Consider the following 26,611-nt stretch of genomic DNA (forward strand, 5'->3'; position numbering starts at 1 on the left):
AGGGTCCTCCCAGATGCCATGAAGAGCACAGGGTGCAGCCAACTGCAGGTGGTTGCTCACATCGGTACCAATGATGTGTGTCACTTTGGATCAGAAGAGATTCTCTCTGGTTTCGAGTGGCTAACAGAAGTGGTAAAGGCTACCAGTCTTGCTTACAAGATGAAAGCAGAGCTGACCATTTGCAGCATAGTCAACAGGATCGATTGCGGACCTCTAGTACAGAGCCGAGTGGAGGGTCTGAATCAGAGGCTCAGATGGTTCTGTGACCATGTAGGCTGCAGATTCCTCGACTTGCACCAAAAGGTGGTTGGGTTTTGGGTTCCACTGAATAGGTCAGGTGTCCACTATACACAGGAGGCCACTACACGGGTAGCAGGGGCTGTGTGGTGTGGACTGGGCAGTTTTTTAGGTTAGAGGGTCTCGGGTAAACACAAGAAGGGCTTCAGTCACAAAGGGTGCAGGCTCAACACAGGAAGAACATACGTGCAGGAACCATTGGTATAACAGTTGTAAATTGTTGTAGCTGTGTTGACCAAGTACCAGAGCTCCAAGCGCTCATAGGAAGCACTGATGCTCAAATCGTTATAGGCACTGAAAGCTGGCTAAAGCCAGATATAAGCTCAGCCGAAATTTATGCAAAGAACCTAACGGTGTTCCAAAAGGGTAGGCTAAACATGGTTCGCGGTGGCGTGTTTGTTGCTGTCAGAGGTAGTTTAACTTGTCACAAAATTGAAGCAGATACTTCCTGTGAGTTAGTATGGGCAGAGGTCATTGTTCGCAACCGGAATAAAATAATAATTGGATCCTTTTACCGACCTCCCAATTCAGATGATACAGCTGTTGAAAGGTTCAAAGAAAACTTGAGTTTGATTTCAAATACGTATGCGACTCATATGATAATAGTTGGTGGTGACTTTAATTTACCCTCAGTATGTTGGCGAAAATACATGTTTAATTCCAGAGGTATGCATAAAATATCATCTGATATTGTGCTAAATGCAGTCTCTGAAAATTATTTTGAGCTGTTAGTTCATGAGCCCAAGCGAATAGTAAATGGTTGAAAACACACTTGACCTCTTAGCAACAAATAATCCTGAGTTAATAATGAGCATCAAAAGCGATCCAGGGATTAGTGAACACAGGGTTGTTGTAGCGGGATTGAATACTGTAATCCCCAAATCCTTGAAAAATAAGTGAAAAATACATCTATTCAAAAAAGCAGATAAAAATTCACTTGACACCTTCCTGAGAGACAATCTCCACTCATTCCAAAATAATAATGTAAGTGTAGACCAGGTGTGGCTTAAATTCAAAGAAATAGTATTGGCAGCAATTGAGAGATTTATACCAAATAAATTAACAAGTGACAAGAGTTGATCCTCCTTGGTACACAAAACGGGTTAGAAAACTTGCAGAAACAATGAAACAAACAAGTCAAATTTACACAGACGCAAAATCCCCAAGATTGGCGATCTTTTACAGAAGCTCGAAATTTAGCGCAGACTTCAATGGGAGATGCTTATAACAATTTCCACAATGAAACTTTGTCTTGAAACCAGGCAGAAAATCCAAAGAGATTCTGGTCGTATGTGAAGTACGTTAGTGGCAAGAAACAATCAATGCCTTCTCTGCGCGATAGCAATGGAGATACTGTCGAAGATAGTGCTGCCAAAGCAGAGTTACTAAACACAGCCTTCCGAAATGCCTTCACAAAAGAAGACAAAGTAAATATTCCAGAATTTGAATCGAGAACAGCTGCCAACGTGAATAACGTAGAACTAAATATCCTCAGAGTAGTGAAGCAACTTATATCACATAATAAAAGCAAGTCTTCTGGTCCAGACTGTATACCAATTAGGTTCCTTTTGGAGTATGCTGATGCATTAGCTCCATACCTAACAATAATATACAACTGTTCGCTCGACGAAAGATCCGTACCCAAAGACTGGATAGTTGCACAGGTCACACCAATATTCAAGAAAGGTAGTAGGAGTAATCCACTAAATTACAGGCCTGTATTGTTAACATTGATATGCAGCATGATTTTGGAACATGTATTGTGTTCAAACATTATGAATTACCTTGAAGAAAATGGTCTATTGACACACAGTCAACATGGATTTAGAAAATATCATTCCTGTGAAACACAACTAGCTCTTTATTCACGTGAAGTGTTGAGTGCTATTGAAAAGGGATTTCAGATCGATTCCATATTTCTGGATTTCCGGAAGCCTTTTGACACTGTACCACACAAACGGCTTGTAGTGAAATTGCATGCTTATGGAATATCGTCTCAGTTATGTGACTGGATTTGTGGTTTCCTGTCAGAGAGGTCACAGTTCGTAGTAATTGAAGGAAAGTCATCGAATAAAACAGAAGTGATTTCTGGCGTTCCCCAATGTAGTGTTATAGGCCCTTTGCTGTTCCTGATCTATATAAATGATTTGGGGGACAATCTGAGAAGCCATCTTCAGTTGTTTGCAGATGATGCTGTTGTTTATCAACTAATGCAGTTATCAGAAGATCAAAACTGCAAAATGATTTAGAAAAGATATCTGAATGGTACAAAAAGTGGCAGTTGACCCTGAATAACGAAAAGCGTGAGGTCATCCACATGAGTGCTAAAACGAACTCGTTAAACTTCAGTTACAGAATAAATCAGACTAATCTAAAAGCCGTAAATTCAACTAAATACCTAGGTATTACAATTACGAACAACTTAAATTGGAAGGAACACATAGAAAATGTTGTGGGGAAGGCTAACCAAAGACTGCGTTTTAAGGAGACTGCCTACACTACGCTTGTCCGTTCTCTCTTAGAATACTACTGCGCGGTGTGGGATCCTTACCAGATAGGACTGACTGAGTACATTGAAAAAGTTCAGAGAAAGGCAGCATGTTTTGTATTATCGCGAAATATGGGAGAGAGTGTCACAGAAATGATACAGGATTTGGGCTAGACATCATTAAAAGAAAGGCGTTTATCATTGCGATGGAATCTTCTCACGAAATTCCAATCAGCAACTATCTCCTCTAAATGCGAAAATATTTTGTTGACACCGACCTACATAGGGAGGAACAAGCACCACGATAAAATAAGGGAAATCAGAGCCTGTACAGAAAGATATAGGTGTTCATTCTTTCCGCGCACTATATGAGATTGGGAAGGTGGTTCGATGAACCCTCTGCCAGGCACTTAAATGTGATTGCAGAGTATCCATGTAGATGTAGATGTATATCAATTACTATGTCATCAACAAAGAGCAAAATTTTTATTTTTTCTCCCTGAACTTTAATCCCCTTTTCAAATTTCTACTTGGTTTCCTTTACAGCTTGCTGAAAGAACAGACTGAATAACATCAGGGATAGACTACAATCCTGTCCTACTGCCTTATAAATCACTGCTTCCTTTTCATGTCCTTCAATTTTCATAACTGTAGTCTGGTTTCTGTACAAGTTGTAAATAGCCTTTTGTTCCCAGTATTTATCCCTGCTATCTTCAAAATTTCAAAGACTGTAGTCCAGCCCACATTGTTAAAAGCTTTCTGTAAATCTAAAAATGCTACAAAATGTAGATTTGCCCTTCTTTGATATGTCATCTAAGACGAGTCATAGGGCTAGTACTGCCTTGTGTTATTATTTTTACATTTCTCTGGAACCCAAACTGATCTTCTCCAACACTGACTTCTACCAGTTTTTTCATTCTGTAAATAATTTGTGTCAATAGTTTGCAGCCACGACTTACTAAACTGATAGTTGGGTAATATTCACACCTGTCAGCAACTGCTTTCTTTGGAATTAGAATTATGACAGTCTTCCTGAAGCCTGAGCAAATTTCACCTGTCTAGTATATATCAGACACCAGATGAAATAGTAATCTCCAGGATATCAACAACTCTGAGCAAATGTCATCTACTGCACTTAGGTCTTTCAAGGCTGTGTCGGATTCTTCTCACAGAATTTTGTCTCCCACCTAATCTTCACCTACTTCCTCTTCTCTTCCTATAATAATGTCCTCAGGCTTGTTCCTCTTATTTAAGCCCACGATACACATCTATAACTTCCAGCTTTCTATTCTTTGCTTAGTATTTTCTTACCATCTCAGCTTTTGATATTCACACAAATGCTGCTCTTTTCTCCAATGGTCTCTTTAATTTTTCTGTAGAGGGAATCTATCTTTCCCTATTTACACATGCTTCTACAGCCTTACATTTGTCTTCTAGCCATTCCTGCAGTCTTATTGTTTGATGCCTATATTCCCTTTTGCAGGTTCCATTTGCTACATGTTTATATTTTCTCCTTTCATCAACAACATTCAATCTCTCCTAAGTTATTCAGCGATTTCTAGTAGGCCTTGTCATTTTACCTACGTGATCGTATGCTGCCTTTATTCATATCTGAAAGCTACCAATTCATTTTCTATTGCATTCCATTCCCCTACTGCCTAATGTTCCTTTTGAAACTCTCATTAATCTCTGATTTCTTCAATTTATACAGGTCCCAACTCCTTTATTTCTTACTTTTTTACAATTTCTTCAGTTTTAATCTGCAGTTCATAACCAATAAATTAAGACCAGAGTTCATATCTGCCCCTGGAAACATCATACAGTTTAAAATCTGGTTTTTTAAATCTCTGTCTTAGAATTATACAGGGTGAGTCACCTAGCGTTACCGCTGGATATATTTCGTAAACCACATCAAATACTGATGAATCGATTCCACAGACTGAATGTGAGGAGAGGGGCTAGTGTAATTGGTTAATACAAACCATAAAAAAATGCACAGAAGTATGTTTTCTAACACAAACCTACGTTTTTTTAAATGGAACCCCATTAGTTTTGTTAGCACATCTGAACATATAAACAAATACGTAATCAGTGCCATTTGTTGCATTGTAAAATGTTAATTACATCCGGAGATATTGTAACCTAAAGTTGACGCTTGAGTACCACTCCTCCGCTGTTCAATCCTGTGTATCGGAGAGCACCGAATTACGTAGGGATCCAAAGGGAACGGTGATGGACCTTAGGTACAGAAGAGACTGGAACAGCACATTACGTCCACATACTAACACCTTTTTATTGGTCTTTTTCACTGACACACATGTACATTACCATGAGGGGTGAGGTACACGTACACACGTGGTTTCCGTTTTCAATTACGGAGTGGAATAGAGTGTGTCCCGACATGTCAGGCCAATAGATGTTCAATGTGGTCGCCATCATTTGCTGCACACAATTGCAATCTCTGGCGTAATGAATGTCGTACACGCCGCAGTACATCTGGTGTAATGTCGCCGCAGGCTGCCACAATACGTTGTTTCATATCCTCTGGGGTTGTAGGCACATCACGGTACACATTCTCCTTTAACGTACCCCACAGAAAGAAGTCCAGAGGTGTAAGATCAGGAGAACGGGCTGGCCAATTTATGCATCCTTCACGTCCTATGAAACGCCCCTCGAACGTGTACCTCACCCCTCATGGTAATGTACACGTGCGTCAGTGAAAAAGACCAATAAAAAGGTGTTAGCATGTGGACGTAATGTGCTGTTCCAGTCTCTTCTGTACCAAAGGTCCATCACAGTTCCCTTTGGATCCCTACGTAATTTGGTGCTCTCCGATACACAGGATCGAACAGCGGAGGAGTGGTACTCAAGCGTCAACTTTAGGTTACAATATCTCCAGATGTAATTAACATTTTACAATGTAAGAAACGGCACTGATTACGTATTTGTTTATATGTTCAGATGTGCTAACAAAACTAATGGGGTTCCATTTAAAAAAACTTAGGTTTGTGTTAAAAAACATACTTCCGTGCATTTTTTATGGTTTGTATTAACCAATTACACTAGCCCCTCTCCTCACCTTCGGTCTGTGGAATCGAATCGTCAGTATTTGATGTGGTTTACGAAATATATCCAGCGGTAATGTCAGGTAACTCACCCTGTATAATCAATCTGTGACCTTTCAGTGTCCCCATGCACCTTTCACATATATAGCATTTTGTCATGATTATCAAACAAAGTGTTAGTGATAATTAAATTATGCTCTGTGCAAAATTGTACCAGGAGGCTCTCCCTTTCTTTCCTTTCCCCCAGTTCATGTTCTCCTGCATTATTATGTAAATGAAAATGTTATAAATTTTTACTTTCTCTACAATCTTGAGGACCGTATCACCTGGGATTTATAGAAGGAACATTATGATATCAATTCTTCTATCAATATGTATCACTTAGTTTTGTTTTTATGACATCTTTGAGGAAGTCGGATTTAATCTAATGTAAAGAACGTGTGTATCCTGTATTATGCACTACATATTAATGTTTGGCTTTTGAACTGGAAGTGTTTTCACGAATTTAACATTACTTATTTACAACTTGTGAACAGTGCTGCAAGCATGATTACTTTGTTTAAATTTGTCTTACCGGCTCTATACATGTACGGAATCTGAAGACAGATTCGATTCTGCAGCCATGTTCCTATTCCAGGGAACTTCATGCCACCTCCCACTATCAAGATACAACCATACATTTTTCTCTTGAGATCATCGGTAGCTAAAAAAACATAAGACAAATATTACAGCAACATGCATCCTTACGTGAATAATAATGTACACCATAAAAAGAAACAGCAATTTCAAGATTCTGATAAATCCTGAACTGCACAACAAAAATACAAGCAAAAATTTAAATTACAGACTCATTAGATAACTTTGTAGGAAAGTTCTGGCACAATTTAAATACTTTTGGATTACAAGAAGAACACTCACCCACAAAGTAGAAGCACTGAGTTGTTGACAGGCACACACTAAAGGAAAGAAAGATTGATAGCTTTCAGAGTGATCCTTGAGCTCGAACACACACACACACACACACACACACACACACACACACACACACACACACACACACCCTATGCCCCTACATGGCACCAGTTGGATGCACACAACTTAGGTCATCTGGATCCTTCCCTCCAACACCAGCCTCTATGAATTAAACAGATGGTAGTTATCCTTGCAACACATCCTTTGCTTCCATAATCATCCTGGCCTCAATGTCCGCAATCCACTGTCCACACACCCACTACCAAACAGCTTCCCCTTCCTCCATCCTGTACCCCCTCCCAAATTCACATCCTAATCTCACTTTCAGCATGCTCTGTTCCCCACTGGCTCCAACAATCATACATCAAATGTCTAGCTTGTGCACCTGCGACCCACTCCCACCCCCAACCCCTGTCCCTGACCGCTCCCCCTTCTCTCACTCTCCATCCCACTCAACATAATCTGCCCCACAATCAAGTCCACCTGCCGAAATGCAGCAGCATGTAGGGGGCACAGGCATATATAAAAATAGAGGGAAACATTCCACGTGGGAATGACTTATGCTGTGTCTGTATATGTGCGGATGGATATGTGTGTGTGTGCGCGCGCAAGTGTATACCTGTCCTTTTTTCCCCCTAAGGTAAGTCTTTCCACTACCGGGATTGGAATGACTCCTTACCCTCTCCCTTAAAACCCACATCCTTTCATCTTTCCCTCTCCTTCCCTCTTTCCTGATGAAGCAACCTTGGGTTCCGAAAGCTCGAAATTTGTGTGTGTGTGTGTGTGTTTGGCTTTAAAAAGGATCACTCCGTAAGCCAGCAAGCTTTTGTTCTATTTGTGTGTGCCTGGCAATGACACACTGATTCTGCTTTTTGGTCAGTGGTCTCCTTTAATCCATAAGTATAAATCCATTAGATAAGTTTTTCTGCATCTTTTTCAATTCAATGTGATAAAAGTTTATACAAGTGTTGTTCACAGCCTACAACTTACAACAGTTATTCTGATTAATGTATATTGTGTTTTATGAGACACAGCACTAGATCACAGCTAATAAAGCTACAAAACTATATGATAATGTCTTTATTAAATGTTCCTTGTTGGCAATAATACTAAAAATTTAACATAGGATGCAGCATAAAGGAGTTTCATAAATGAAAGTTTAGTCATTTACAAATTACTCCGCAGCCAAAATACAAAACAGAAATGAGCAATGGGTGCAATAGTAACATTCAAAATGTTATGTAATACAATAAGAATAATATGTTTTCATCAATGAGACAAATAAAAAGCACAAATTCTAATTTGGCAACAGAACAAGTACAGACAACCACTCATCTTATAATGGAATAGTTGAATGACAAATGGGCACACAAATAATCACTGTAGCATAGTTCTGTAACTTACAAATTTTCATTCCTTTTTAAAACAAAGACACACACACACACACACACACACACACACACACACACACACACACACACACAGTTATGCTGTCTTGGCACACTGGTATATGTGAAGCTGTTATAGACTCAGGCTTATGAATCAAGCTAAAGTGAAGAGCCTAATGAAGCTTTGCAATGAGGACTAACATGGAGATTGGCTAATTGGGAGCATGGCAGCAGGGGAGAGAATGGGGTGGGAATAGAGGTGGAAGTGGGTGAAGAAAAGAAACTGAGATCAGGGACTACAGAATCTACGATATATTGAAGGGCCAGTTCCTCTTTAAGAATTCAGAAAAGCTAATACTGAAGGGAAAATCACACTATCATAAGTTGTAAATTAGTCACTGAATGTGACCATGGGTTGCCAACCTTCCCCTTGGTCACAGTTTGGCACTGGCCAGTCATCCAGGCAGAGAGCTATTTGGTATCATGTTCACATTTGGTTGTTTTCATAGGTGGATACACCTGTAACAGGACAGTATTAGGATGCACTTAGTGGCTGCACATCTCCAACTGGGGTTTTCTGTCTGTATATAACTAAAGCTATTGTAAAATAAAGATTGAACCAAAAAAGAAAAAAATGTGTGTTTGACAGCTGAAATGATGTCACTGTAGCAGCAGTAGCAAAGTGGGTCTTGTGCAGTTTGCAATTTGTAGATACAGTATAACCCCACTTTTACATTCCCGTAATTAACGTTTTCTCGTTGTTTACAACATCATTTTTTATCAGTCCCGTTAAATTCCTATGCCCACAATGTTAATTTGCACCTGATTTTGCATCAACATATTTGTAATATTCCCGCAATTAACACATCAGTAAAAAATCTTTGTGGAGAAAAAAAATGATGTTGGGCATCCAGTAGTGTTTACAAATGTTACGTGGTTAAGTTTCGTGACACCAGGACACTCTACTCAGCTAATTTCAACTGGTAAATGTCTAAAAGTTGGGACAATTCGTGCTGTGTTTCCCGCCGCTGCCAAGCTCTACTTGGCGTAGTGGCTGATGTAACTAGGTTTGTTCGAATAAAGATATCATGACCAATCACAATCATTTCCAAACTGTCTCTACAGTGCAAATGCCGTTTCATGAGTGTTGTGATCATTGTGACACCTTTGTCGAACCATATGTAGTCTGTTTCTGCGTATGGGCATTTGGAGTGCTAGTTGACATCGTCATTCACTTTGCGTTGCTCGAATGTTTTTAGTTTAAACACAGCACCAGTTACATATTGTATTCATGCTGAGCAAAACGTGTTTCCAGAATTTATTCTCATTGTCAAGTGCAGTACTTAAGTATGAATTTTTTGTGATGTTACACAAACAAACAATGTGAGTGATAGTTTGTGTGTGTGTGTGTGTGTGTGTGTGTGTGTGTTGTTTTCTACATAACTGATGAGGCAAGGTACCTGATAACACCAAAAGGATGACTACAGTGCAAGAGACGCAGAATAAAACATATTCAAACACCATACAAAACACTTATTTACGTATTTGCACTTGACAACAAGAAAAAATTCTCAAAATGCATCATGATATGCATGAAAAAATATGTAACTAGTGCAGTATTTCATTATTTTAATAATGAATGACAGCTGCAGGCTTTCCAAAACATCGATTATGACATATGAAACAGAGTCAAATGTTCCTACTTCCCAGACAGTTATCAGTTCCAGTTACATCAGTGGTTTTTATTAGATAACAAACCTTCATTAGATTGTAAAAAAATCCCTGGCAAGTTTTTTGATGCTTGTTATGTACATACATCATACATTAAGTGTAAGTGGGCTACCCATACGTAATTTTTACAGCTTAAAATGTTATTTCCCACATTTTACATTTTCCCCCATCTTACACCATTTTTTTGAAGTCCCTTGAAAACTGTAAAAGCAGGGTTTCACTGTATAATTGATGACAACAAAAAACAGACATGCTGCCAAAAATAATCAGGCACTATGATGTTCTTACCATTATGTGTTTTGGCAGTGTCCAATAATTCATTTTCAAGTTGAGGAAAAACTGCAGTTTCCTTTACAAGGGCTTCAGGTATTTTGCATCTTCAGCTGCGGTATTTGAAAACAGCTGTGTAATTAGACACATTCTTTTGAAATTTTCTGCTCTGACACTGAGATGAATTAGTGACTGCATAGGACATAATTTCATTTCATTCCTATCTGATGTGAGCAATTTTTAGTGACAGACTTGATTACAATTGACCAACCTGTCTGTTGTATACCGTGAATCAAAAGTTATTATTCACTAAATTAAAAAATGTGGTACACTTGAAAATGCACTATTACATGTCTTGAAGTTGTATGTTAGGACACCAGGAATTTCACTCAAGTTACAATAATATCTTTTCAAACAGGATTTTTTGTTTCAATGACACATACTATCTACACATCTAAAAACAAAGATGATGTGACTTACCAAATGAAAGTGCTGGCAGGTCGACAGACACACAAACAAACACAAACATACACACAAAATTCAATCTCCGCTAATTTCAAGTTGCCGCCACTCATACCTCACCTGTCATTCAACAACATCTTTGCCTCTGCACTTCCGCCTCGACTGACATTCCTGCCCAAACTCTTTGTCTTTAAATACGTCTGCTTGTGTCTGTATATGTGTGGATGGATATGTGTGTGTGTGCGAGTGTATACCCGTCCTTTTTTCCCGCTAAGGTAAGTCTTTCCGCTCCCGGGATTGGAATGACTCCTTACCCTCTCCCTCAAAACCCACATCCTTTCGTCTTTCCCTCTCCTTCCCTCTTTCCTGATGAGGCAACAGTTTGTTGCGAAAGCTTGAATTTTGTGTGTATGTTTGTGTTTGTTTGTGTGTCTGTCGACCTGCCAGCACTTTCATTTGGTAAGTCACATCATCTTTGTTTTTAGATATATTTTTCCTATGTGGAATGTTTCCCTCTATTATAAAACTATCTACACAGTTTTATAGCCAGTTTCCTATACGAGGCAAGTTACAGAATTGAATTCATCTGCTGTTACCTCTGTATCAAAATAATACCACAGTCATTGATTTCATCCTGAAATGAGTTGATTTATCACAAGTCAATAAATTACATTTGGGACTGACATCTGTCACATTACACACATCCTCCAGTCAGCTTCCTGTAAAGCTGCCTTAAAACTTCCTGTTTACTGTTTATTAATTAATCTGTTTTCCATTATATTATTTAACAGTAATCAGATAAGTTGTTTAGTGAAGCTTGTTGTAACTGTTGCATAGCCAGAGAAGTCATCTACTACTGAATTAATATTTATACTGTCACCTTAATGACACTCAAGCCCATACTGAAAGCACATACATTAAGAACACCAACATGCAGCCAAAGCAGAACTGAAGTCCTGGATGGAGATTGCAGCTATTTATACAAGCACTGAATATTCCAGAATACTGGTATTTATACATTCATAGAATATTCCACAATATACAAGCATTGCAAAAATATCTCCAGAGACTTCCAGGAGTAATAAATACTAGACAACAAATAATTGCTGGTGGTTTGGTGTGAACTGGCAACCCACGACATGCCAGCCAGTGATGCCACCCATGATGCTTCACTGCATGCACCATAGCTCATGGCATTTCCCTCTCCTGGGGACATGATGACCAACTATTTTAGACGTTCTCACTGGAGCAGACTACAGCATCCTACATCTACTAGATTATTCTGCAAGTCACACTTTGATGTTTGGCAGAAGGTTCTTTGAACCATCTCACACTGTTTCTTTACTGTTCCACTCCTGCACACTGCATGAAAGGCAAACTCTTAAATATTTCCATGCAGGCTGTGATTTCTCTTATTTTATTACTATAATCATATCTCCCATGTAGGTGGGCATCAACAAAATATTTTCACATTAAGAGCAGAAAGCTGGTGATTAAAATTTTGTGTAAAGATCTCGCTGCAATGAAGAACAGCTACGTTTTAATGATCCCCACCCCAGCTCACTTATCATATCTATGACACTCTCTCTCCTATTTCATGATCATACAAAAACTTTTATGATGTCCTCTGTCAATCCTATCACATAAGAAGCCAGTATCACACAGCAATACTCTAGCAAAGGATGGACAAGTGTAGTGTAGGCAGTCTCTTTAGTGTATTTGCTGCAACTTCTATGTGTTCCGCCAATAAAGCACAGGCTTCTGTTCATCTTCCCCACAACATTAACTATGTGATCATTCCAATTTATATTCTTAATTGTAATCTCTAGCTTCTTAGTTGAATTGACTTGTGTGATTCATTGTGTAACTGAAATTTAATGGATTCCTTTTAGTACTCACGTGGACAACCACATACTTTTCATTATTTATGATCAATTGCTACTTTTCACATCATACTGACATCTTGTCTAAATCATTTTGCAATTGGTTTTGATCTTTACTTGATTGTAAATCACAGCTTCATGTGCAAACAATCTGAGAGGACTGCTCAAATTGACTCCTCAAATCATTTGTACAGATTAGGAACAGTGGAGAGCCTATAACACTTCCTCACCATCTTGATCTTGTCACTGGCCCTCTGTATGGCAGAAATGGTGGGCACTTGAATTCTGATTGTCTAGTTACATTGTCTTCACTAAGATGAACATCAAAGGTAGGACCCCCCCCCCCCCCCCACTCCAAAACTTTGTGATCGTGGACAACTTTTTGGACTGTTGTCTTCTTGATGAAAGGTCATAATCCTTGACTACATATGTGAAGGATACACCAATACACCATACGGCCTAAAATAGTGCTCTAGTAACTTTTCCAATAGTCTAACTTTCCACACAGGAATAAAAATCCATACCAAGTCTCCCAGGTTGTATCATACTGGGCAGTGCTTGATGTTATAGCACTCTTGGTCTTTCTTCTGTGTGTCCAAAATTCCTACATGAGCCAGCTTTCTTGCTACTTTGATCCTTTGTGACATTCACGTAGTCCTTCAGGGTGTTTTCTGGTTGAAATTAGAACATTGTATCCATTGTCATTTCAGGCTCATGGCTGTGGAGCAGGAAGAATGGTGTGAAGCCTGTAGCGTCTTGCTTCATGAGTTGCATGTGAATATCACAGTGGGAAATATTGTAACTGAATCTCTCTGTTCAACACCAACATACATCAAGAGCATAATTACCAGTGTCTTATTAAAATGTTCAGTGCGGTGATTCATCTGCAGATGGTAGGCAGTTGGCATCCTGTGGTGATGTTGCAATGTGAAATTACCTCTGACAGTAGTCTCGACTGCAAAACTCTTCCATAATCAAATATCATTGTGCAGCATGCTCTGTGCTTAAAAAAGACATTGTCTACAAGGAACTTTGCAATGCTGGACCTTCAGTAGTTGGCACAGCATTGGTGACAGGATAGACAGTGAGGTACTCAGTTCAGACTATTACCCATCAATTCCCATTTGTACATTTTGGGAACCACCTCAAGAAGTCAATTCCAATCCAGTGGAATGGCGTTGCTGCAGGCAGCATTCATACCAAATGCCCCGCAGGTAATTGTGGCATGTATTTCCATAATTGGAATTCCTTAAAGTGACTCACAAAGTGTGTGTGGAACTGGTAGACACCTGGCCAGTGATACTTGTGCCTGATTCTGTTTAAAATCCTTATTAATTCCAGGTGACCAGGAACAACATGGAAATACTTCAGGATAGCTGGTCGCAGATGACCTGGGATCATGAGCAATCACTCTGCCTCAACGAATCATAGTTCCTGTTACACAGTGCTCTGTTTATTAACTGGAATTCTCCTCTAGTTGATTTCCCCTCCTTCACCGTTTCTATGATTTTCAGCACTGCTGGATATTCCTCTGTTCAGCAGCAATGTCATTTAATGCAGCGACGGCTAAGATCTCATCTCTGTTGCTATGTTTTGGAAAATGATTCCCTGAAGGGCAGATATGGTGTTTGTTTCCACTTCAGTACACCACTATGACATCATACTCCTGAAGCCTAACTGGCCATCTTGCCAGTTAACCTGACAGATCCTTCAGGCTTGTCAGCTAGCATACAGAATCACAATGGCAAATGATTTGCCAAGTAAATATAGCAAGAAGTTGTTCATGACCCAAACAACTGCAAGGTACTCTTTCTTAGTTGTAGAGTAGTTCATCTCGGACTTGGAGAGTACTCTGGAAGAGTAAGCTATCACCTTCACAGCATCTTCCCAAATTTGCACAAGAACTGCATCTATCCCATAACCGCCAGTGTCAGTGTGAAGTTCTGTCTTGACATTTTAGCCATATAATGCTAGGACTGAAGAAGACATTAGCACCTGCTTAAGGGCAGGAAAAGACCTTTCTTGCACATAGTTTCATGGAAATTTGGTGTCTTCCTGCAGGTAATTCTTGCAATAGACGTGCCTTGGTGCAGAAGTCCTTTATCAATTGCTGGTAGTTTGAGCACATTCTGAAAAAAACTTCACATCATGAACATGCCAATGACTCAGAAAATTTGTGACTGTTCTTATTTTCTATGGATCAGGACAGTCTCCATCATCATTCAGTAGACGCCCCAAGACTTTTACTTCTTGGGCTGCAAAGAGGCATTTTTTTGGATTCCAGCCAAGGTCGGCAGTCTGAACACACTTCAACACAGTTGTCAGACTGCTTAGATGTTCTTAAAATGTCTCAGAAAAGATGACAATGCCATCCAGATAAGAAAGAAACATCATTAACAAGGTGTTCAGGCAAACTGTTCATCATATGCTCGGAGGTGGCTGGACTATTAAGCAGCCCAAACAGCATTACTTTAAACTCAAAGAGGGTGTCAGGAGTTATAAATGCAGTATTTTCCTTGTCAGCCTCACCAACCTCAAGTTGTGGTGAGTGAAGAACACTAAGATGAATGGTAACAGACAAGGACTTTAGCACTCGAAACACGTCTTATCTGCTCCGGCACCCACACAACTGCGAATAATTCTGAGCTGAAGACAGGAAAGTCTTGAGGCAGTTGGATCTTGATCTTGAGGAAACATAAGGTCTTGAGGCAGTCAGATCTTGAGGACACAATCATGGAAAACAACAGAGCATCCAACAGGACCTGCTGTTTACACCAATCTGTAAATACAGCTATAGGGTCATGGTGATCGGTTAAAATGTCATAAAATAATGTATAAAATGATATGCAGTACCACAATCTCACTGTACTGCCCTTAATCTAAAATTACTCTAGGCATCTGCAGTAATCAGTGTGGCAAATGGTTAAAACGCTGGACTTGTGGTTGTACTTGCTCCTCACCAAGAAACTTCAGCACATGCTGCAAGTGGATCCCAAGTGGTATTATTACTTGTGGATGACTGGAGAAAAGCTGATCCAGAGATGGACGAGCGACACTATGCAAGTGCATTCAGAGCAGTGAGGAACTTACGTGCCTGACGCACCATACTGAACTGCTGCTGGATGGTGAGTGGTGGTTCCCTAGCCTCAGCACAGAGACTGGGTGTGGGTCTAGTCCTGTAAGCACACATGGCCAGCCTAATCCCCTCATGATGGACAACGATAATGATCTTCTCATAAGAAGACCTCACTGGTCCGTACACTGTGCACCCACAATCTAGCTGTGATCAAACAAAAGCATCCTGCTGCTCCCCAAGACCTGCGGCTAAGGCACTTCAAGATATTCAATGCCTTCTGGATCCTGTCTTTCGGGTCTCTAAGGTGTGGTAACCATGACAATTTGGAGTCACAAATGAGGCCCACAAACTTCACAGTCTTTAAAATGTAGAATGGTGATGCAAGTCAGGCAAATTAAAAAGACAAGAATGATTAAAATGAACATGCACACATACTTATCAGCACAAAACTGAAAACCTGTCTTTGCAGCCCAATCCCCTAACCTCTGCACTGTAAGTTGCAACTGACGAATCACAGTTGCAGTAATGGAGGAGGAACAGAAAACTGCAAAACCATTCACAAATAAGGGGCATTGTACAGGAGTCTTCATCATAAACGTGATACTGCTTATGGGTATGGAAAAGAGAGTAACACTTAAAATGCTGCCCTGAGGAACATTGCTTAGAATTGTATGCTCAGACCCATCTGAATATATAGCCATGAAACTTCACAACAAAAGAAAAGGGTGTGACATAATGAATACGAAGCTAAATATTTCTAACTGGAAGGTGCTACTACTCAGTGGAAGAACTCATGAAGCTCAAAGTGATACTTTGAGCTGGATCCTTAAAATGAAATAAAAATTTATGCTAGTTATAGCGGATGCAAAGTCTAAAATAGTGCTAGAAAGAGCCTTGTGTAAATTTTCCAGTATGTAATATTGTAAGTTTGACAAATTTTAAATAAGTAAGTTCTACAACAAGTAATATTGTAAGTTTGACAAAAATTTTAAATAAGTAAATTGTAGCCCTGACATATCTCCTGTACTTCAGACTTACATTCTGAAATTCTGTATGTTGTGGGATAAATAAAATAAATTTCACATTTCTCTTGCTCAAAATGATCCGATAGCACGTCACCAACTCGGGACTGAAAAAAATGCTTAGACAGAAGAACCATATGAAGAAGGGCATACGGTCATGAAAGACACATTGATGGAGCTGCCATGGAATACTGGTCTCCAAGAAGTGGCTTATGCCATACTGGTTTTGAACAATATACTGAGACAGTGATGTTTATGCAGGAAAGCCTGCTGGATAGCTGCCTCTAGCACAGTCAGGTCGTCAACAGTAGATCGAAATCTCCTGAATCCATATTGAGAACGACTAAGGAGTTGCTTGGTCTCTAACATCCAGGCTAGATAATGGCTAACTATTTGCTCCAGGGTATTTTCTACACAGCTCGATAAGATGATGGTCCTTGAGGTGAGGTATCAAAATTACCTCTCTTCAAGAGATGGGAAAATGGCCTGTTTTGCATATAAAATTAAAACATTTGATGTACCAAGGGAACTGAATTGTTTGGTATTTCAAGAGGCACTGTACTGAAGATTTACATTGCATACAGTGAAAACAGAACAAAATCATCCACTAACTCACAATGCTTACAAAAGTTTGTGTTGCATGATCATGACAGATGGTTGCTGAATAGGACTGTGATGAAAAATAAGATGATGACAGCTGCAAAAGCCACTACACTATTGAACATCACACACGTGAGCCCTGTCAGCACCAAACCAACAGGAAGGGGTCCCTATAAGCAGGGAACTGCAGGGCTAGCTGGAATTCTAAAATCACTCATCACTGGTGCTAATGCCCGTAACAGGAAAACATAGGGCCGAAGCCATAAAACCTGGACTATGGTGCAATAGGAGAAAGTAGTTTATTCAGATGAGTCTGGTTTCACACTGTTTCCAGCTTCTGACCAAGTTTATGTCCCAAGAGCAAAACGTGGCAGGTGTTCAGTAATGAATTTCACAGCCATATCATGGTATTCTATGGGTCCATGGCTACCCTGCATTGTCGCATTACAGCCAATGATTATCTGACCAACTGGGCTGATCAGTTCAATCCAATGGTAAAATGTTGATTCCCCAATAGTGCAGCTGTGTTCCAAGATCACAGGGCCCCTGCTCACACAACTCACATCGTCCAGGATTGGTTTTGTGGGCACGAAGATGAATTGTCACATGTTCCCTGGCCACCACAGTCATGAGATCTCAATATTATTGAACCTTTGTGGTCTAGTTTAGAGATCATTGTTACCTGAACTTGCCACTATTTTTCAGGAAGATTCCCTTGAAAACTATACAGGAACTGTATTTATCCATTCAAAGATGACTGGAAACTGTTTTGAATGCTAGCATTTTTTCTACACTGTATTAGGTATGGAAACGTGTTGTGTTTTTGGTGTCTTCAACGGAGTGTGTGCACACTCCATTGCACAGTGAAAATTCATTCTGGAAGCATCCCCCAGGCTGTGGCTAAAACATTTCTCTGCAATAGTCTTCCTTCCAGGAGTGCTAGCCCTGCAAGTTTCACAGGAAAACTGCAGTGAAGCCTGGAATGTAGGAGATGAGGTACTGGCAGAGGTAAAGCCACGAGGACAGGTCTTGCTTGGGTAGCTCAGTCAGTCGCGCACTTGGCTACAGAAGGCAAATGTCCAAAGTTTAGGTCTCGGTTTGGCACATACTTTTAATCTGCCAGGAAGTTTAATGACTTGGGAGTGGGAACTCTTGAAAGACTGCAGATCACTGTCCCATTGACCTTCCACCTCACTTTGACAGCAAATTTGCCTCCTACACTTCAGATTCCTAGCTGAGCTAAATGGCATTCTAAAAAAAGCTGAGAGGAAAGATTATCTATTCATGGTATGAGTGATCCATGGAAGTACTCGAGAAAGCAGCTTCTACAACTATTTCACAGAAACCATTCACTACTACTCGAATAAACAGTCTACAATACACTGGAACCTGGAACGCTCTCAGGCTATTTCTTTAAGAAAATTTAAACAGCACATGGTGTACCTAAAATGCAAATCTGTCAATATCAGAGGAAAAATTCTTGAAACAATGCAAATCTGACATTTTGAAATCATTCTGTACCTCACATAAGTGTGACACTAACATGACACACTTATTGTAGAAATTGCCTCGAATGAAAAACAGCCCACAGTGGCACTAAATTATGTTTATTTTAAACCTTGACCATGGTTTCTAATATAATAATATAGCCTTCTTCATAAGTCTTATTTTTCTAGACCAGTGATACAATCTACACATAAACTTCAAAATTACGTAAGTGATAACATATTACTTACATACACACTAATAAATGAAAAATGTCTTAGCCCAGTGGCCACGTCAAGACCAATAAAATAACTTCAACAGACATAAACCTGTTTCGAACATAAGTAAAATTACATATGGCACCATATGTCCTCCGCCACTACCTCAGTTATACTGGGTGCAAGGTCGTCAAGTGTGATGCACACCGTGCACCATAGGTGGCGCTCACCACAGTGAGCTACATTGCAACTAGTCAATACATATGACAATAAATTAATAACAGTTTTTAGTTTTAGTTATGTCATGTTCCATAGATCAATTTCCCAATATTTTATCAATATGATGTGGAACAAGTCAGATTACAAAATATATATACACACATGAATAGTGCTAATATTAATATTACTGAAATTTTTAGTTCTACACATGCAACTACATTTAGAGGTAACTTTTTTTTCTGAATCAGAAACTTGTCCATGGAGTAGAAGGAGTTGTCCAAAAGAAATGATTTTAAAAACAAAGATGATGTGAGTTACCCAACGAAAGCACTGGCAGGTCGATAGACACACAAACATACACACAAAATTCAAGCTTTCGCAACCAACGGTTGCTTCATCAGGAAAGAGGGAAGGAGAGGGAAAGACGAAAGGATGTGGGTTTTAAGGGAGAGGGTAAGGAGTCATTCCAATCCCGGGAGCGAAAGACTTACCTTAGGGGGAAAAAGGGACAGGTATACACTCACACACACACACATATCCATCCGCACATACACAGACACAAGCAGACATTTGTAAAGGCAAAGAGTTTGGGCAGAGATGTCAGTCGAGGTGGAAGTACAGAGGCAAAGATGTTGTTGAAAGACAGGTGAGGTATGAGCGGTGGCAACTTGAAATTAGCGGAGGTTGAGGCCTGGCTGATAACGAGAAGAGAGGATATAATGAAGGGCAAGTTCCCAACTCCGGAGTTCTGACAGGTTGGTGTTAGTGGGAAGTATCCAGATAACCCGGACGGTGTAACACTGTGCCAAGATGTGCTGGCCGTGCACCAGGGCATGTTTCGCCACAGGGTGATCCTCATTACCAACAAACACTGTCTACTCGTGTCCATTCATGCGAATGGACAGTTTGTTGCTGGTCATTCCCACATAGAGAGCTTCACAGTGTAGGCAGGTCAGTTGGTAAATCACGTCGGTGCTTTCACACATGGCTCTGCCTTTGATCGTGTAGACCTTCCGGCTTACAGGATTTGAGTAGGTGGTGGTGGGGGGGTGCATGGGACAGGTTTTACACCGGGGGCGGTTACAAGGGTAGGAGCCAGAGGGTAGGGAAGGTGGTTTGGGGATTTCATAGGGATGAACCAAGAGGTTACGAATGTTAGGTGGACGGTGGAAAGACACTCTTGGTGGAGTGGGGAGGATTTCATGAAGGATGGATCTCATTTCAGGGCAGGATTTGAGGAAGTCGTATCCCTGCTGGAGAGCCACATTCAGAGTCTGGTCCAGTCCCGGAAAGTATCCTGTCACAAGTGGGGCACTTTTGGGGTTCTTCTGTGGGAGGTTCTGGGTTTGAGGAGATGAGGAAGTGGCTCTGGTTATTTGCTTCTGTACCAGGTTGGGAGGGTAGTCTCAGGATGCGAAAGCTGTTTTCAGGTTGTTGGTGTAATGGTTCAGGGATTCCGGACTGGAGCAGATTCGTTTGCCACGAAGACCTAGGCTGTAGGGAAGGGACCGTTTGATGTGGAATGGGTGGCAGCTGTCATAATGGAGGTACTGTTGCTTGTTGGTGGGTTTGATGTGGACGGACGTGTGAAGCTGGCCATTGGACAGATGGAGGTCAACATCAAGGAGAGTGGCATGGGATTTGGAGTAGGACCAGGTGAATCTGATGGAACCAAAGGAGTTGAGGCTGGAGAGGAAATTCTGGAGTTCTTCTTCACTGTGAGTCCAGATCATGAAGATGTCATCAATAAATCTGTACCAAACTTTGGGTTGGCAGGCCTGGGTAACCAAGAAGGCTTCCTGTAAGCGAGCCATGAATAGGTTGGCGTACGAGGGGGCCATCCTGGTACCCATGGCTGTTCCCTTTAATTGTTGGTATGTCTGGCCTTCAAAAGTGAAGAAGTTGTGGGTCAGGATGAAGCTGGCTAAGGTAATGAGGAAAGAGGTTTTGGTAGGGTGGCAGGTGATCGGCGTGAAAGGAAGTGCTCCATCGCAGCGAGGCCCTGGACGTGCGGAATATTTGTGTATAAGGTTTGCTGGAAAGGTTGTGAAGGGTGAGTGAGTTGCCTTACCGGAGGTGGGAAACCAGGAGATTGGATAGTTTTTTGAGGAACAACATGCCACCCTCCACCTGAAAAAACTATCCAATCTCCTGGTTTCCCACCTCTGGAAAGGCTACTCACTCACCCTTCACAACTTTTCCAGCAAACCTCAACCTCCTCTCATTGCACACAAACCCAGTCTCTCCCATATACTCAATCTCCCACTTCCAGCTCCACTCCCTCCAAAACCTCAAAATTCCAATCAACACAATCTGGAACCACAACACCCTAATTCAGTAGTTAACCTTTCCTCCAAACCTCTCTCCCAATCCGAAACCTCTGTTCTATCCAAAGGCCTCACCTTCAGCCCCAACCCCAGATTCAACCAAACAGCCCTCGTCAAAGATTTACTGTCCTACACTTGTACTCTCTGCTGGAAATATCACTTTGCCATGAAGAAAAATGATCCTAATCCTACTCCTAATGATCCAACTTGCCAAGACACTATCCAAATTGAACCCTGCCTGGAACAGTTCCGTCCTCCATCACAGCGGGACCCACCTCCTCTTCCTCAAAATCACCCTCTCCAAACCTTCCAGGAATTTCTGACTTCCAGCCTTGCCTCTCAATCCTTCTTAAAAAACCTTAATCCTACTCCCAACATCACCACTGCTGAAGCCCAGGCTATCCGTGATCTGAAGGCTGACCGATCGTCCATCGTCGTTCTTCCGGCGGACAAGGGTTCCACGACCGTGGTACTTGATCGTCGGAAGTATGTGGCTGAGGGACTGCGTCAGCTTTCAGACAACACCACATACAAAGTTTGCCAAGGTAATCCCATTCCTGATGTCCAGGCGGAGCTTCAAAGAATCCTCAGAACCTTAGGCCCCCTACAAAACCATTCACCTGACTCCATCAACCTCCTGACCCCACCGACACCCCGCACCCCTACCTTCTACCTTCTCCCTCAAATTCACAAACCCAATCATCCCGGTTGCCCCATTGTAGCTGGTTACCAAGCCCCCACAGAACATATCTCTGCCTATGTAGATCAACACCTTCAACCCATTACATGCAGTCTCCCATCCTTCATCAAAGACACCAACCTCTTTCTCGAACGCCTGAAATCCTTACCCAATTCTTTACCCCCGGAAACCATCCTTGTAACCATTGATGCCACTTCCTTATACACAAATATTCCACACGTTCAGGGCCTCGCTGCGATGGAGCACTTCCTTTCACGCCGATCACCTGCCACCCTACCTAAAACCTCTTTCCTCATTACCTTAGCCAGCTTCATCCTGACCCACAACTTCTTCACTTTTGAAGGCCAGACATACCAACAATTAAAGGGAACAGCCATGGGTACCAGGATGTCCCCCTCGTACGCCACCCTATTCATGGGTCGCTTAGAGGAAGCCTTCTTGGTTACCTAGGCCTGCCAACCCAAAGTTTGGTACAGTTTTACTGATGACATCTTCATGATCTGGACTCACAGTGAAGAAGAACTCCAGAATTTCCTCTCAAACCTCAATTCCTTTGGTTCCATCAGATTCACCTGATCCTACTCCAAATCCCATGCCACTTTCCTTGACGTTGACCTCCATCTGTCCAATGGCCAGCTTCACATGTCCGTCCACATCAAACCCACCAACAAGCAACAGTACCTCCATTATGACAGCTGCCACCCATTCCACATCAAACGGTCCCTTCCCTACAGCCTAGGTCTTCGTGGCAAACGAATCTGCTCCAGTCCAGAATCCCTGAACCATTACACCAACAACCTGAAAACAGCTTTCGCATCCCACAACTACCCTCCCGACCTGGTACAGAAACAAATTACCAGAGCCACTTCCTCATCCCCTCAAACCCAGAACCTCCCACAGAAGAACCACAAAAGTGCCCCACTTGTGACAGGATACTTTCCGGGACTGGACCAGACTCTGAATGTGGCTCTCCAGCAGGGATACGACTTCCTCAAATCCTGCCCTGAAATGAGATCCATCCTTCATGAAATCCTCCCCACTCCACCAAGAGTGTCTTCGTAACCTCCTAGTTCATCCCTATGAAATCCCCAAACCACCTTCCCTACCCTCTGGCTCCTACCCTTGTAACCGCCCCCGGTGTAAAACCTGTCCCATGCACCCTCCCACCACCACCTACTCCAGTCCTGTAACCCGGAAGGTCTACACGATCAAAGGCAGAGTCACGTGGGTGCTATTTACCAACTGACCTGCCTACACTGTGAAGCTTTCTATGTGGGAATGACCAGCAACAAACTGTCCATTCGCATAAATGGACACAGACAGACAGTGTTTGTTGGTAATGAGGATCACCCTGTGGCTAAACATTCCTTGGTGCACGGCCAGCACATCTTGGCACAGTGTTACACCGTCCGGGTTATCTGGATACTTCCCACCAACACCAACCTGTCAGAACTCCGGAGATGGGAACTTGCCCTTCAGTATATCCTCTCTTCTCGTTATCTGCCAGGCCTAAACCTCCGCTAATTTCAAGTTGCCGCCACTCATACCTCACCTGTCTTTCAACAACATCTTTGCATCTGTACTTCCGCCTCGACTGACATCTCTGCCCAAACTCTTTGCCTTTACAAATGTCTGCTTGTGTCTGTGTATGTGCGGATGGATATGTGTGTGTGTGCGAGTGTATACCTGTCCTTTTTCCCCCCTAAGGTAAGTCTTTCCGCTCCCGGGATTGGAATGACTCCTTACCCTCTCTCTTAAAACCCACATCCTTTCCTCTTTCCCTCTACTTCCCTCTTTCCTGATGAAGCAACCGTTGGTTGTGAAAGCTTGAATTTTGTGTGTATGTTTGTGTTTGTTTGTGTGTCTATCAATCTGCCAGCGCTTTCTTTGGGTAAGTCACATCATCTTTGTTTTTAGATATATTTTTCCCATGTGGAATGTTTCCCTCTATTATATTCATATCATTAATTTGAACCCAACAATTACGTTTGTTATTGTCACTGTTGCATTTAAAAATGATTTTAAGCTAGATTTAAAACTTGATCTGTTACCTGCCAGGCACTTTATGTTGTTGGGCAAATGATCAAAGATTTTTGTTGCTGAACAATGTACTCCTTTTTGAGCAACTGACAGCCTGAATAACAGATAGGACAGGTCATTTTTCCCTCTTGTGTTGTACGCATGAACATCACTGTTCTTCACAAATTGAGATGGATTATTTGTAATGAATTTCATTAGTGAATATATGTACTCTGATGGTGCAGTTAAAATACTTATCTCCTTAAAAATATGCCTACATGACGTCCCTGGGTGAACACCACTAATTATTCTCACTGCTCTCTTTTGTGCAATCAATACTTTATGTCTACGTGGTGAGGTACCCAAAAAAACTATTCCATAAGACATTATTGAGTAGAAATATGCAAAGTATGTTAGGAGGCTTCCAGTTCAAGTTGTTATCAATGTGACCACCCAAAAATTTGGAGAAATCTACCCTGTTAACTGAGTCCTGTTCATATGCTACATCAATTGTCAGTATGACTCTATTCGGTGTATAGAACTGGATATAGTGAGTTTTTTCAAAACCAAGGGAGAGTCCATTTTCTGAGAAGCACTTAATAATTCTTTGAAAGACACCCTTAACAATATCTTCAGCTGCTTTTTCTGGAATGGGATTTACTATAACACTCATGTCATCTGCAAAAAGTACTAGTTCAGCTTGCTGAATGTTAAGTGGGAGGTCATTCACATGAATAAGGAACAGGATAGGACCTAAAATTGAACCCTGTGGGACTCCCTTTGTGATAACTCCCCATTCACTAGAATTTACCACCCTCCCAACATTATTTGTGCTATTCAGCACAACATTTTGCTTTCTGTTCATTAAGTATGATTCAAACCAGCTGTGTGTATAGCCTTCAATTCCATAAAACCTTAGTTTTTCTAAGAGTGTGACATGATCCACACAGTCAAATGCCTTTGAGAGATCACAAAAAATACCAACTGGTGATAATTTGTTATTTAGGGCTTGTACTATTTGATGGGTAAGTGTGTAGATAGCATTCTCAGTCATGTAATCCTTCCAGAATCCGAACTGTGACATGCTGAGTATCTTATTTTCACTTAAATGTGAGACTACTCTTGAATACATAACTTTTTTGAATATTTTAGAAAATGAAGTAAGCAATGAGATTGGTCTCTAATTATTTAAGTCACTCTTGTCCCCTTTCTTATGAAGAGGTTTGACAATTGCGTATTTCCATCTGTCTGGAAAAATTCCCTGTGCCAGTGAAGCAGTACATATATCGCTAAGGACTCCACTTATTAAATTAGAACAACACTTCAAAATTTTGTTAGAGACACCATCAACACAACATGAGCTCTTTTCAGTATATTTATAATTCCCTTAATTTCAGTGGGGGATGTTGGTGCTATTTCTAAAGGGCTCAAGTCCCGGGAATGACATTTTTAACATATTTTTTTGCTTCTTCAACTGAACCCTTTAACCCTATTTTTGCTGTTGCATTTAGAAAGTGATTGTTAAAAATACTTGCAACTTGTGAATTATCACTCACAACATCACCATTTAGCTTTATTGCTATGGTATGCTACGCACTGTCAGGCTGCCCCATCTCACGTTTGACTATATTCCACCTATATTCCAGATATACAAGCACAAAAAGTTTGACAATAGGAATTTACTGAATGATCAGTGTTATTTGAAAAGTTCCAGCTTCCTTGAAAGTTTTCAGCCCTTATTGGGTGTAGCAGATAGGCTCTAGTAGTTAATCGACTGCACCATATGATGGTATGATTATCTTTAGAGATAAACTAATGTTTTTAGACAATGCTACAGTAAGAATTTGTCATAAAGAGTCATGAGCTACTTTTATGTTAACAGTGGTTTGTGTTTGAGACCGATATGTTAATGTGCCCTTTGTTATCTTGTACCATGTTACCGCACTCATGCACTAGGGTGCTTGCTGGTCATAGAGCTAATATCAATCATTGGTAGTGTGGCTATGTACAATGACTACGGTTGGCTGGTAGAATTTGCCTTATAAACTATTAGAGCATATAATGTAAGCTGAAATTATATTTGCCTATGATAGTCTTGTTTCTGAATCATGCATCAAATTGTGATACGACCAACTTTGTTATAACTGTTAATGTTCTACCACTCTAATGATCATATGCAACAATACTTCATCTGTTGGACATTTTTATTAATAAGTATATGGTCCTTCACTTGCACATGTAGGCTTGTTATTAATTTATTGTTGTATGTATTGACTAGTTGCCAGATAAACGCTGCGATGTAGCTCACCGTGGTGAGCGCCACCTATGGTGCGCGGGGTGTGGCACACTTGACGACTGTGCACCCAGTATAACAGAGGCAGTGGCAGAG

At 41.0% G+C, this 26,611-nt stretch overlaps 1 protein-coding gene across 5 annotated transcripts in view; it reads right to left on the reverse strand.

Moving 5' to 3' along the window:
- Positions 1-26,611, reverse strand: part of LOC126262924 (actin-related protein 8) — a 186,763-nt gene that overhangs the window by 11,588 nt on the left and 148,564 nt on the right. For 4 of the 5 annotated variants that reach the window (XM_049959847.1, XM_049959849.1, XM_049959845.1 and 1 more), the window contains one exon: positions 6,425-6,553. The exons of the other annotated variant lie outside the window; for it this stretch is intronic. In XM_049959847.1, the coding sequence (XP_049815804.1) occupies positions 6,425-6,553 (129 nt within the window). The remainder of the gene's footprint in view (positions 1-6,424; positions 6,554-26,611) is intronic. 5 annotated transcript variants of the gene reach the window in all.

This window comes from Schistocerca nitens, chromosome 6, assembly GCF_023898315.1.
Source record: "Schistocerca nitens isolate TAMUIC-IGC-003100 chromosome 6, iqSchNite1.1, whole genome shotgun sequence".
Taxonomy (NCBI): Eukaryota; Metazoa; Arthropoda; class Insecta; order Orthoptera; family Acrididae; genus Schistocerca; species Schistocerca nitens.